Source organism: Hydra viridissima, unplaced genomic scaffold, assembly GCF_058129835.1.
Source record: "Hydra viridissima isolate aposymbiotic clone 2 unplaced genomic scaffold, HvirCarnegie_v1 scaffold_6, whole genome shotgun sequence".
Classification (NCBI taxonomy): domain Eukaryota; kingdom Metazoa; phylum Cnidaria; class Hydrozoa; order Anthoathecata; family Hydridae; genus Hydra; species Hydra viridissima.
This window is the reverse complement of record NW_028324305.1, coordinates 4,849,746-4,863,847: the sequence shown is the minus strand read 5'-3', so window position 1 is coordinate 4,863,847 and position 14,102 is coordinate 4,849,746. Positions and strand designations below refer to the sequence as shown.

The 14,102-nt window shown below is 26.3% G+C and overlaps 1 protein-coding gene across 2 annotated transcripts in view; it reads left to right on the top strand.

Annotated features, from left to right (window-relative positions):
- LOC145189904 (tetratricopeptide repeat protein 21B-like) overlaps nt 1-14,102 on the top strand; it is a 37,415-nt gene that overhangs the window by 12,509 nt on the left and 10,804 nt on the right. For both annotated transcript variants that reach the window (XR_016453238.1, XM_090090064.1), the window contains exons 6-25: nt 193-249; nt 659-759; nt 1,431-1,515; nt 1,644-1,742; nt 4,023-4,115; nt 4,585-4,684; nt 4,910-5,007; nt 5,145-5,252; nt 6,291-6,383; nt 6,464-6,593; nt 6,721-6,806; nt 7,523-7,715; nt 7,832-7,929; nt 8,549-8,613; nt 8,755-8,844; nt 11,282-11,365; nt 11,550-11,622; nt 11,706-11,816; nt 12,709-12,761; nt 12,894-12,982. Coding sequence is in view for 1 of the 2 variants with exons in the window: in XM_090090064.1 (XP_089946190.1) it covers nt 193-249; nt 659-759; nt 1,431-1,515; nt 1,644-1,742; nt 4,023-4,115; nt 4,585-4,684; nt 4,910-5,007; nt 5,145-5,252; nt 6,291-6,383; nt 6,464-6,593; nt 6,721-6,806; nt 7,523-7,715; nt 7,832-7,929; nt 8,549-8,613; nt 8,755-8,844; nt 11,282-11,365; nt 11,550-11,622; nt 11,706-11,816; nt 12,709-12,761; nt 12,894-12,982 (1,906 nt within the window). In the remaining variant the exon portion in view is untranslated. The remainder of the gene's footprint in view (nt 1-192; nt 250-658; nt 760-1,430; nt 1,516-1,643; nt 1,743-4,022; nt 4,116-4,584; nt 4,685-4,909; nt 5,008-5,144; nt 5,253-6,290; nt 6,384-6,463; nt 6,594-6,720; nt 6,807-7,522; nt 7,716-7,831; nt 7,930-8,548; nt 8,614-8,754; nt 8,845-11,281; nt 11,366-11,549; nt 11,623-11,705; nt 11,817-12,708; nt 12,762-12,893; nt 12,983-14,102) is intronic.

Genomic DNA, 14,102 nt, shown 5'->3' with positions numbered 1-14,102 from the left:
TAAAATGTACTAAAAGTAATGGACAATAATAAGATTTTTTTAAAACAAAAATTATATTAACAATAATAAATGGTAAAAAAAATTTTTGAATATAAAAAAATATCAAATATTAACAATATTAAGTTATCAAAAAATTTCTTTTCATTTTCATTTTCACTTTCAAAAAGGCAATAACTTGCCATTCATTTGTAGATGGAATATCTGAAGATGAAAAATAACTTCACTGGGGCATTGGAATTAGTGAACCAGGTATCAAGAATAGTTTGTTAAATTTTATTGGTTTAAATATGCCTTGTCTTTCTATTGAAAAGAATTGTAACAAATATAACAAATACTAATCTTTTACTTATGTTACACATTTTTCAACAAATTTGTAGTAGTATAGTTTAAATTCACACATTTACTTTATACATACTGCTTATGATGTATATTCTATAGTGGTGCACCAATATAGCGTTTTCATTTAAAAATTCAATTAGATAATAAATGAAAGAAGCCATATCTGGTACATCACTAATATTTTTCTTCTTTATCTTTTATATTTTATTTAATATATAGTAGTAGTAGTACTCTTATAGCATAGGTTTGCTACATTTTTTGTAATGATGATGATAATTTTAACATTTAAGATGAATTGCAAGTTTTTGTTTATGTTTAGCTGATTGTTATTTATCCAGACTTTTACCCAGGACTTGTTGAAAAAATGAGGATACAATTAGCTCTACAAGACTGGGAGCAAGTTATGGAAACATCTGATAGGTGATTTTAAGTAGCATAATTTAGGAGCGTTTATATTGAATAAACAAAGTAATAAAACTTCTTTTAAACTCAAAGAAAAAGTTGTGCACAAAAAATTTTTCACAGTATTTTTCAGTCTTAAAGACCTTTTTTTTTAATTTCTAATATTATGGTAAATAGGTTATTCCGTTTATTCAGTACAGTTGTTTAATACAACTTGTAACAAAGATCTGCATCTCCTTTAATTTCAACCATGAAGCTTTTATTTTAATAACAAGTCTGTTTGTCTTTAAAAAAAATTTTTTTCCCTTACATAATATGTTTTTAAATAATGTTCTAAATGTTATAAACCAGAGTAGAACTCAAAGAGTATTACTCTTAAAAAGAGCTTAAATAGTGTTACTCTTTGTGAAAGTCTTATAACAGAAAATAAATGATGATAATAAAAATTAGCTATGTAATAATAATTTATCATATAATGGTTATTTTGATAATTTTTGAAGGAAACCTTAATTAATTGGACCTTAAATTTTGTTAAAAATAAGTAAACTTTAAAACTCAATTCCTAACCTATTGAAAATAAAGTGAGCCATAAGGCAATATGGAGAGTAATTTTATTAAACCTAGTAGTAACCTTGATTCTTTATTAGTGGCTTTTCTAATATTGATTTTCTTTTTCTTTTTTGTATTAGAATATTTGCTTTGGATAGTCAAAATATTGAAGCTTTGCATCTAAAAATCCTAGAGCTTATTTCCCAACATTCTAATTATGATGATGTTAGTTTTTAATTTTTTGAACTTATTTACTTAAAGTAAATTTTGAATTTTTGTTGTTTTATTTTTTCTTAAATGCTCTGCTCAGCATATAATCAAAAAATAACAAATTCAAAGTTTAAAATTTTTAGGCTGTAGAAAAGATCACTCGATTGATTCAAGTATTAGATAGGAGAGAACCAAAAAATGCATCTTTATATGCTTCTTTTGGAAAGACTTATGCACGGATGGTAAGTTTTATATTAAAGTAAACAGCAAATAATCTAAGTTTAGGAAAAGCTAATAAAAATAATTGTCTTTTTCTTTTAGCATAAGGTAATGCAAATGTTTTTAGTTTGATATTTTGGTACTGATGATATTTTACTCTGTTGTTTTTTTAAAAGCAGCTTAATCTTGTTTTAATTTTTTAACATTCTTTCACATGATGTTATTAATAATAAAGATTTTTTTTGTGTTTTAGGTAAAACAATGCAGTATTTTAAATATGATTACTAGTAAAATAACTTACCTTGTTAAATTATAAATATTCTTGCTGTCTTTATAAACTAAAATAATGGATTCAATGTAGAGGGTACATTAGTCTGGGCCATGTTTTTTCATAGTAATTTTTTTTAGGGTCAATTGTTATATAATAAATTTTTAGTTTTTAATATTTTTAATAATAGTTACTATTACTGCCAGCAAAATTGTAACCCCTTTTTGGTTTTTATTGGTGGTTAACAGTGAAAATTATTCAATGTTGTTTATTCTAACTTTGAAATGATCAAAGATGTCTATTGTATAACATTAACTCTGACATTATTGTATATTTGCCTATACGGAAAGTTACATGGAATGGAAAATAATTACACATTTGTTCAATTCAAACAAAGATAAAAAGTTGTAGTTATTGTAGGAGATCTTAAATCAAAAGAGCTTTAAAAAATTTATTTATTTTATCATCTTATTTAAAAAATTACATCTTATAGTCTACTCATTACAATCTCTGCTGTAGTTGAGATTTAGAGTTTGGAGGTAAAGCAGTAGCTGACTCATTGATTCTACAGGCTGCTTTCCTCCAAGCATTTTTGACCTGAAGTAGATTCTGGAGGTTATCTTTTCTCTTAGCATTCCCCATGTTCTGCTCAATAAGCTAATTACACATTCAGAGAAATCATTAACAATATCAATTGAGTTTGTAAATTCCTGCAACTTAATGTAGGAGGGAAATTTGGACGCAAATTGCTGCAACTAATTCCATCCAGATACACTGCTTTTTGATAATGTCTAGCTCTCCTTCTTGATGAAGTTGGTCAATGAGGGGGGTTTCTCCTTTAAACATGAAGTTAAGTTATTTTAGCCCTAACTCTCTCTTCCTTTTTCTTGTAATAAAAATAACCTTAGATATCTCCTTAATCTGTGCAAAATTATTAATATCCAAGACCATCACAACTAAAGAAAGGTCTAGATACCAAGTGTAGTTTCTCCATGACTTCAATACAGACTCAGCTGCAGGTTCAATCTGGGCTTATTAGCTTATTTGTCAATTGCTTAACATAAATTATTTTTATTAATTCATTTGTTCAAAACTTAAAAATAACTTAGGACATTCCAAACATCTAGTTACATCATTTCAACTATGCAAGTAGATAAAATAAAATAAAATGAAAATTAAGTGATTTATATAACATTTTTTAAAAATATCTTTTGTCAAGCTAAATCCTGTCATTTATTATTGCCAAAATAAATCCTACCATTTATGATTGTAGAAAGTGACAATGAAGTCTGCTTATTTTCTTGATTTCTTTGATCAATAATTTTTTGACTCTTTAATTTCTATAATCTTTTGAATTAAAAAAAGAAGGTAAACTCCATTATTTGAAATTTCAGATAATAGAGTGTTTTTTTTAAGAGGGCTAGCCACCAACAATCAGCAGTTTTTTAGAGATCTTGGAGGTGAAGATGTTCGATGAAGAGGATTCTGGTTCTTCTCTTTCCTCCCAAGAGTGATTCCAACAAAGAATCTGTCTTTTACAATATGATTAGGATTTTTAACCCTGTGTTTTTGGTTCATACTTAAAAATCCTCTCTTTTTATAGTTTTCCTATTAGACAGCTAACAAGAAATCTGTAAATTATAATAATTAGATGTTATGATGAAGCAAATGATAATGACAGTATTTTAAAAATGTTTGTCTAACAAAAAGTACATGTTTTCATAGATCACACTTACCAGTTGTGTTCTAAAAAGATATTAGTCACACTTTGTTGATATTTACAAAGAATCAATTTAAAAATGTATGAAGTATATGTTGATCTTAATAATATTAAATATACAAGTCATTTATCAGCTAATGACGTGATATAGGGGATATATCTGGATTTTAAAAAATCTCACCATGGATCACTTTGTTGAATTTTCACTTTAGAATAATTAAAATATATAAAAATAATGCTAACTTAACACACAAATGTATTTTACAAAATCTTAGAAATGTTACTACATTTTTTATGTTTCCCTTTCTCTTTTAGTGTGGTAGAAACAAGAATGTCTTACAGCAATCTCTTACACTGATTGAACGTGCAAGATCTTTGTCACCAAGAAATGCAGATTTCTTCAATGAGGTAAGGATTATTTAAAAGTTATACATCAGCTAAAAATTGTTAAGGCTCCAACCCCTTTTTTTTTCTAATCTTTTGTATGATTTGTTTGTTGATCTCTTGTATAATGTAAGTCTAGATATCTTTACTTAATTTGTTTTAATGGAGCAAGAAAGGAAGCTTCAAACACAAATAATTAAGTATTCGATAATAAAAGATTGGTACTAGCTATTGGAATCTACTTTAAGTCAAATTAGAATCAGCTAGAAATAGACCAGTTATATATAAAATATCCTTTTTAAAAATATTTTTATTGTTCACATTTATGTTCAGTTTCATATATATGTATAATTCATATTTTTTACATTATTAAAGTTTTATGTTCATTTAAAATTTTTTTTTTAATAACGCTCATATGTTATGTAGTCATATATGTGTTATTAGTTATCTAATGATTATGTTTGATAAATTATTTCCAGTCTTTTTTTGTTAGACTGGTTATCAATTTATGCTTCAAAGTAATATTCGTGAAAGTTTGAAAGCTTATCGGCAAGCTATGAAGATTGATGAATCAAGTGTTTCGGCATTAACTGGTGAAAATTTTACTTTAGCATATACTTCTATTCATGTCTATTTACTTAAAAAGCAAATGAAATTTTAATTTTTACATCTAAATCTTTATTTGAAATAATGCCAAACAATGGTTTTGCCTAAATGTTTTCTGAAATAATCTGCATCAAGTATATATGGGTAATGTTTCAGTATTTGTAAATTTATATTGTTATTAATTTTTCTTAAAAGGAATTCTTATTTTAAAGGAATTATCCAGTGTCAAATACTTGAAAATCAGCTGACTGAAGCAGAACAACAACTTGAGTTTTTTAATGAAATACAAAGTTCAATTGGAAAAACACCTGTAAGTTATTTTTTAAGATGCCTGTAATTTTCTTTGTTAAAGTGCCTGTAAATTATTTTGTTAAGTTACCTGTAAGTTGCTTTGTTTTATTTTAAAGTAGAGTTTCAAAGTATACATAAAGCTTCTTCTTCATACAGGAAATTCTTTATCTCAGTGCTTTAACAGCTTTGAAAAAAGGAAAACCAGCAGAGGAAGTTTTGCAACTTTTGCAGGAAACAATGGAAAGCCATTTTTCTGCAATAGCGGTAAACAACTATTGTTCATTCTTAAGTTAATTCAGGACCTCCTAAATTTTTTAACTATCTTAAGGAACTCTTAATATTAATGAATCTTTCCTGAATCTTTCCTAAATGTTCCATTAAATGACTGTATGGTTTGTTTAGATTTTAGTTTCTATTAAGACTTTTGATAATGAATTCTGTTCTTTTAATTTTATATAACTCAGTTATTGGAAGGCATAAGAGTTTCAATTTTTTTTCCACATTTTGTTAACTTTAAAACACTTTCCGATCATCAAATTTTTATTTGTTATCTTTTAAGTTAATGTTACATGTTTAATAAACTATTCACACTTTTATTATCTATTCTTTTATTCATTTTAATCATTTTAAGTTTAAAAGTTCAATTTCTGGGAGAAAAAAAGGTTTTCTTCAAAGTTTTAGTTTATTTAAGTCAAATTGTTTGTACTGTTTTTTATGTCATTTCCTTGTATTTTATTTATTTCTGTTTGAGACTACCTAGCTATATTTTTTTTTCTCTGATTCTAAAAACTATATAACTTTGTTCAATTATTCCTTAACAATACATTAACAAGTAATGTGTTGCCGATTTGTTTCTGCTTTGAGTAATATTAGCAACCTGTTGTACAAGTAGTTGTTTATTTGTATATGCCATGTTATAATATGTTTTGGTTTTTATCCTAAAATAAAAAAAGATAAGCTTTTGATAGCCTTCAAACTCTTTCTTCAAAAAAAATTGGTGCTACATATTAAAAAACTTTTCATTTTCTTCATAAGAAATTCTATTTCTTTAACTTTTTTTTTTTATAGAAAAAAAGTTTTTATAATACTTTCGTATGATGAAAATAAACTGAAATTGAATAAAAAAAGTTTATTAACTAATTCAAACTTAAGTCAAGTCATGAAGAGTCAATTCTTACATTTCAATTTACCATAATTCTGTTATTATGTATATATATGTAACATACATATACATATATCAAAATTACCATTGTGTAATAATAATTCTGTAATAGATTGATTTTTTTTATGTTTTGATTACAGGGATTACCTCTTGGCACAAAGTACTTTGAATTACTAAATCCAGACTTTCTTCTACAGATTGTTGAATTGCTTCAAATGTATGCTCCATCAGAGGTAGTTGATTTTTTAAAATTTTATTAAGAAGAGTGTTTATACATTTTTTATGTAGCTATTTTAAATGTTTATATGCTCAGCCTTCTGGGAGATCACACATGAATAATCCAATTTTGAAAAAGTGTTCATTGATTTTGGATCCTATTGTAAAAACTGTTCCAGGCCTTATACAAGCTCTTTATGCATTGGCAAATGTCAAATATATATCAGGTAGTTTTTCTGAATCTTTTTTTTTTTTTATCATCTTTTATTTCATGTGCTTTTTTTTGCGAAACTTTTTTATGCTTGTGTTTTACCTTATTAACATTGTTGTTGTTGTTGTTGCTTTCTTTCTAAGGAGATACTGATTATGCAAAGTTGATGCTCCAGAAATGCTTAGAACGTGACTCCACTTTTGTAAATGCACACATTCTATTGGCACAGGTATTGCTTGCGCTTTTTTTTTTGCCTCAATCTAAATTGAACAATTACATCTTTGGAAAATGGTGGTAGGATTTTTAATCTCTGAATTGTTGTGATAAGTTTGATACTCATCTGACATTTAAAGTCAAATTTTACATATGATAATATTACAATTAAACATAATACTTATAAATGTCTAACAAATACTAACACTGTAAGGTTGTTTTTTTCCTCTATAGTGGTTATAACTGCCACAATTACTAATTCCATAACTGTAATTGCAATCATAGTTGTTATTGATATGATAATTGGCATAATAATAATTACTAGAAGGTCCTACAAGGTTGACAATTATGTTATAGTTTTCTAAGTTAGCATTAGTTTTTTTATGCAATCTTAAATTATGTTTAAATTTTATCTTATTAAAAGGAGAGTTCTTTTAAAATTTTCTTTTAAGTTTGTATATAATCTAAACAAATTTTTCATCTCTCTTGAATTGGTTGGTCCAAATTTTGGTTGACACCTGTACAGCTATTATACAGTTCTACTCTATTAATATGTTTTTTTTTAATATGCACTTGATAAACAATTAATAAAAAAGTAATGAACTTGTAAACTTGTAAAAAACATAGCATGTCTACCGAACCACTTTTCAAAAATATTTCCTGTTATATCAGTTTGTTTTTTTTTGAACCACTTCAACTGTACTTCCCACTTTATGCTTAGGAATCTTTTAGATTTATTTACAAAGTAACAACTATCCTGCTTGTGAAGCTTCGCTTGAGAATGGACTCAGTTTTAACTTTGAAGTGAAAAGTAGCCCAATATATCATATCATCAAAGCTAAAATATTAAAAAAACAAAATAATTTGGAAGAGGCTTTAAAAACATTAGTCTTGGCCATGAATATTCCAGGAGTAAAGAAACCAGGTGCGTTTGAATTTTTTTTGTTGTAATTAAGATAAATTCTTCTTTAAACAAATATTGGTACCTGGTTACCTATATATTATTTTTAAAATGATCTTCTTCTCATCAATTAATCTTAGCTCCTGCTGGTACAAAAGTGAATTATTATATTTCTTCAAGTAATCGTGTAGCAGTTTACTTGGAGCTTGCTGATGTGCAGCGTCTTCTTGGCATGCAAGTATGTTTGTACTAAAGTTTTTAAGCTTGCTGTGATTTTTCATTCAGATTTTATTATATATTTTGGTTAAGAATGTTAAAAATTCACTCATATTGTATTAACCTCTTTCAAAATTCAAAATTAGAAAGCTTTACTTTGCAAGAATATCATAGTTCTTAACAGACTAGTTATCATTGCTAGGACATTATCAGTCATTTTACCTATCCCACTATAATAGACAACTAAACAAGTTAATTCCATTAAAACTACCAGTATATTTTTTTCTTGGAACAGCCTTCTGAACAACCTAAAAACAGATTTTTTTCTTGCGTCCAAAAATCTGTTCTAAAGGTCACTATCCTTTCTACCTAAAAAGATACGCTTAGCTTCATTCTTTACCTCTATCACTTTTTTTTGTGTGGATTGTCAAAAAAACTCTAAGTATTTAGATAGAGTTTTTTTGACAATTGGCTAAGAAATGGTGTTATATATCATTTTCAAAAAACTATATTTTAAAAAATTTTATTAAGGATCACTTTTTATAATAATGATATTTTATATAATACAATAGATCTGCAAAACAAGCCACTAAGAACTAATCATTCATTATTTTGAACTTTGTTTTATTAATAACAAATAGCACGAAGCTACAAAAACTATTCAAGATGCAATGAATGAATTTGCTGGAACACCTGAAGAAATCAAGTTATTTTTTATCATTATTACTTTTATATCATACTATTCTAAACTTGGTAATTAAATCAACTTAGATTAGCTCTTTGTTCTGCTGTATTTTCAGTTTTGCTCTTTTTAGTTTTTTGAAGTTTTTTATATTTCTAATATTAGAGTGACAATAGCTAATGCTGATTTAGCAATTTTGCGTGGGGATGTGGACCATGCATTGAGCTTATTACGACAAATAGCTCCTGATCAAAGGTCAGACATTTTTTATTTGATTTAAATAGAGCTTTTTGTTTCAGTTGTAAATGGTTTTTAAATTTAATGATAAGTTTTTTTTTTTACATTATGTTTTTTATTTGTTAAGTAATGTTCATTAATAAAAATTTGATTTTTACCACTTGTAAAATTTGCATAAAATAAAGACTTTTGTAATAAATGGTAATAATACTAGTATTGTTAGGAAGAAGTGTTATTGTATTGTCCGTATATTGGTTCTTTTTTTAAAAAAAGAACGTTTTAAATAAACCTGAGATTTTTCAAGAACTTATAAATATAGCATATCTAGTCCTGCCATAAAAAGTCTTACAAAGTCTTTGAATTGTAATTTAAGAAACAGTGCAAATGATTTTTTACATTGTTACACTTATACATCATATTATATAAAAAAAAGTGTTTTAGTTAAAATCACCTTCACCTTCACACATGGCTGTAAATTTGACAGCCAATCATCATTGGCACCACACACAATATTTATCTGAAAATTGGCTGCTGCTGTTTTCAATAAGCTTTAAACTCTCCAAGTTTGAATGTTGTCTGTACAAGCCATGTTCTCCAACTCTGACCATAATTTGTATAATCTAGGCTTCCAGGAGGCCAGTTTTTAGCTCTATGTGGACTGAAGCAGAAACTTGCTGGAAGATCTAGTTTCAGTGTTATACATTGTTTTCTGTTCTTTAGCAACTCACTGATTTTAACAATACCACATAGGAATTGGGAATAGCCAAATAAAAGTTTCCTGGGGTTTGCTAAATTTTATAATTCCACTAAATTTTTGTAACAGTATTTAGTGCAAGAAAATGGATAAAAATTATGTAATTAACAGTAAACATAATTTTATCCATTTTCTATATGGATTTTTTTTTTCTACAAAACTAGAGACCTTGTTACTAATTGTTTACATATGCTAATTATTCAATTAGCCTAATTCTAATATATCTTTAGTAAATCCTTCTATGTTTAGTAAATCCTTCTATGTTTAGTAAATCCTTCTATGTTTAGTAAATCCTTCTATGTTTAGTAAATCCTTCAGGTGACAAAACAAGGTTAGAAAATATGAAATAGAAATAATAGATGCGCCAGTTATCTTTCATTATACATGGAAAAGTAAAAAAAAAGTTATTTACAATGCTCCATACATAAAGTTAAATTTTTTTTTGTTGAGTATTGATTTTTGGAACAAAAAAATATGGTGAACCAACGTTTTTTTATGTTCTTCTATTCTGTTGTTTTTTTGTTTTTTTTGTAGGATTCTGGAATTATCTTTTTTTTTCTTCTCTTTTTTCTTCCCTTTTTTTCTTCCCTTTTTTCTTCCCTTTTTTCTTCCCTTTCTTCTTCCCTTTTTTCTTCCTTTTTTTTTTTTTTTTTTTTTTTAGCTTTTGAATATAGACAGCTTATTTCTTGCATAACTTTTTAATGATTTTTGAATGTTGATTAAATGCAAATCAGATTGTAGTGTTTCTATTTTGCCTTCTGAAATAGACATACTGGTAGGTGTTACTCTAACCTTTTGTTTTTGGATCAGAATAAACTGTCACATATGCAGATTTTTTTTATGCAGCCAAGTTATAAATGGGTATTTTTTACTAGGATTGCTTGCTATATAATTATAGAAGTCAAAAGCTACATTTAAGAGTTGTAGACAGTGTGTAACAGGGTAGATATGTGACAAGTACTATTCATATTTCTCTACAAACAAACATCTGGAATAGTATGGAATTCATGGTTGTTTATTACAATTAATATGTTATCTTCTATGATCTCAGTTAAGCAAATTCTATATGAAACTATCAGTGAACCAAGCATATGCAAAATATCTATATTAGAGTTAAAGGTCATATTAGTTTGACACTACAACCTACCTTCTGTTCTTTAATTTCGCTAAATTTTCTGACTGAATTTTGTAACTTGTAAGAGAATAATGCTTTCAGACATACATAAGCTAAGCAAATAGTGCCTGCTCAAGAATCGTTTAATCCTGTCTATTCAAACAAGCATTCTTATTTTAATTTGTTGTTTCATTGTAAGAAAGGATGAAATTAAAAATGTAAGAAAGTTGATTTGCAAAATAGATACAGCAATTTACACAACCAATATAAGTGCAATAAAGTATTTTTAGTTTGTTTCAGAAAAAAGATTTTAGGTGCGTTGTGCACTCTTGCTTCACTTACAATAAAATATTTCTTCCTATTGCATTTAAAACTGAAGATTAGTTAATATCTAGAGAGCTGGTATTGTTTTATCCAAAAAAAAATAATGAAAATCACTCAGTGTAACTTTACATTAGAGTAGTTTTTATTGATTAAGGCACACACTGTTGACTAAGGCACCTATTAACTAAGACACACCCTGTACAAATGCTTATACTTCCCTATTTATACTGTTAAAATTAAATTTTCTAGTACTTTCATTCTAGTTATTATCTCCAAGCAAGGGAAAAGATGGCAGATATTTATTTAAAACATAGAAAAGATAAAAAGCTGTTCATAAGTGTGTATAGGTAACCTTTTTATTTAATTACTGATTTCTGCTAGTAAATCTTTTTAAAACATGCTTTGCTTTATGTGAAAAATACCTTAAAGATATTTGTTGCTTGTGTAGGTTTAAAAATGTACTCAAAAGTTAAATACAATTCTGTTTACAGTGTTTTATAGTCAACTTGTAAAAACTAAGATTTGTTTTAGAGAGCTTGTTGACAAGAAACCAAATCCAGAATCGTTTCTTTTGTTAGGAGATGCTTACATGAGCATACAGGAGGTGAAAAAGTTAGATTTGAGCTGTTATTATGCTGCATGGGTTGTTATTGATATTTACTATTAAGTTTTTTATTTACTTTGAAGCCAGAGAAAGCTATAAGTGTGTATGAAGCAGCTTTGAAAAAAAATCCTCGTGATGTTCATTTGGCAAGTAAAATTGGTCAAGCACTTGTTAAAACACACCAATACTCTAAAGTGAGTGATTATTTGTGTATTCTAACTAGTTGTACTTTATTATTTCTAATTGACTATCAGCAGCTTCACTCTTTATTGTATAAAGATAATAATAATAATCATAATGATGATGATAATCATAATGATGATGATAATCATAATGATGATGATAATAATAATGATGATGATGATGATGATGATGATGATGATGATGATGATGATAGTAATAATAGTAATAATAATAATAATAATAATAATAATAATAATAATAATAATAATAATAATAATAATAATAATAATAATAATAATAATAATAATAATAATAATAATAATAGTAATAATAATAGTAATAGTAGTAGTAATAGTAATAGTAATAATAATAATAAATGTTTGTAAATCATCCCTTGGACCGATTTACCAACCTTTGCTATCCAAGTAGCTGTGAACAGTGAAGGTAAACAGAAAACCAGCAATTAAAATGAAGTATAATCAGGAAATGTTTGCTATACTAACTAAACAAAAGGAGATTTGCTCTATGCTTGTACAAAAAAAAGCAACAGAAATCGCCACCTTAAGTGATATCTATTTATTAAATGAAAATAGAAGTTGGTGAGTATATGCAGATACTTGAACAAGTACATGCTTGCCTCATTTGACAGTAAAGATTAAATTAATGAGAAAATTTTAACTATGCAAATCACTTCGTAATGGTTTTTCTTTTCTTTTAATGTTTTATTTTGTAATGGTTGTCATTCTTTGCTGTATATTCAATATAGTTGCTCTATATAATAGATAAAACATTAAATTGATTATCTTTAAGGGATAGATAAAATGGTACAGGTTAAAAGTTTGTATTTAAATTACAAGTTAATAAGCGTAACTCAAATTTTATATTGTTTTTAATGTTGTTTAGGCCATTAGTTATTATGAAGCAGCACTTAAATCAGGAGGACAATCTTTTTTAAGGTAAGTGTAGTGTTTAAGATAAGGTGAGTATGTCTATGTGATATGATAAATTTATTACTATTTTTTTTTTAATTATGTTTTTTTAACTCTGTCATTTATCTTCCATAACTTTGTAAATTTCTTTTTTTATAGGTTTGATTTAGCTGAGTTGCATATGAAGCTGAAAAATTTTGATAAAGCTGAAAGGATACTGAAGCAAAACCTTAAGGGCGATGACAATTGTGAGATTTTTTATTATTAATCTTTTTTGTTTCAAATTGTTTCCGTTTTGCCAAATCATTTTAAGTGAAATGTTTTTATGTTTTATTATGAATGCTGTTGCGTTTGCTCCATTTTATTTAGAATAACAAATCTGATTTGTTGTTATGATAATGATAAACAATTAAGATGATGAATTTTCTTATGATGAAATATATTTCTTTTTATTTTGTGAATTGCAATGATGAAATACTGGTTTTGACACTGTGTAAGGGAACTTGAATGAGCAAACACCTTACACAATCTTTTTTTTTTTTTTTTTTTTTTTTAAGAAAAAAAAAAAAAAAGAAAAAGAATTTTAAAAAATAAAGTTTATCTTAAATCAGAGTTGGAAAAGCTCTGAAACTTACTTATTTTTTGAAAAGTTTGACCTTTTAAAAAGTTAGACTTTTTCAAGAGTCTGAATGTCATTTTTTTAAGATAGCTTAGTTTTTTTAAGTTTTGCCTTTAATTTTTGTATAAAAGTTTAGCTTTTTCAAAGTATAATTTTTTAGTCAATTTTTGTCAAATTATCTTTTGAAAAATGAGATTTTTTTATACTTTTGTTACTAAAAAATTGTATATTTAAAAAATTTCTGGCTTTTTGTTAAAAACATGAAAATATTTTTTGAAAACATACCTGTAATAACATAAAAGTTTAAAACAATATGTAAATCATGAAATAACAAACAAATTTACTTATAAGGTTTTAAATTTTCATAAAATGCTTTATTCCGTTTTTTGTTACTAAGTTGTAAGTTTTTAAGCAATTATATTTTAAGCATCTGCATTTGGTTTTTTGGTTTTTAATGAGTAATAATGGCAAGTAGTAATGAATAAGGCAAAAACTTCTATATTAATCAATAAATCAAGTTCAAAATAATTTACATATTTATACATACAACGCTATAAGATTCCAGAAAAAAATTGCCATACTTTGCATACCTAACATAATTTTGTTTTTACCTTTTAAGACATTGCCCAGGATTGCTGTTCAATTAAAACTATTAAACTTATTATATAAGAAGTTCTAAATAACAAATTTATATATGAAAATAAACTTTTGTCTTACAAAAAGCTTTGTTGTTTTAAATGCATAAAGAG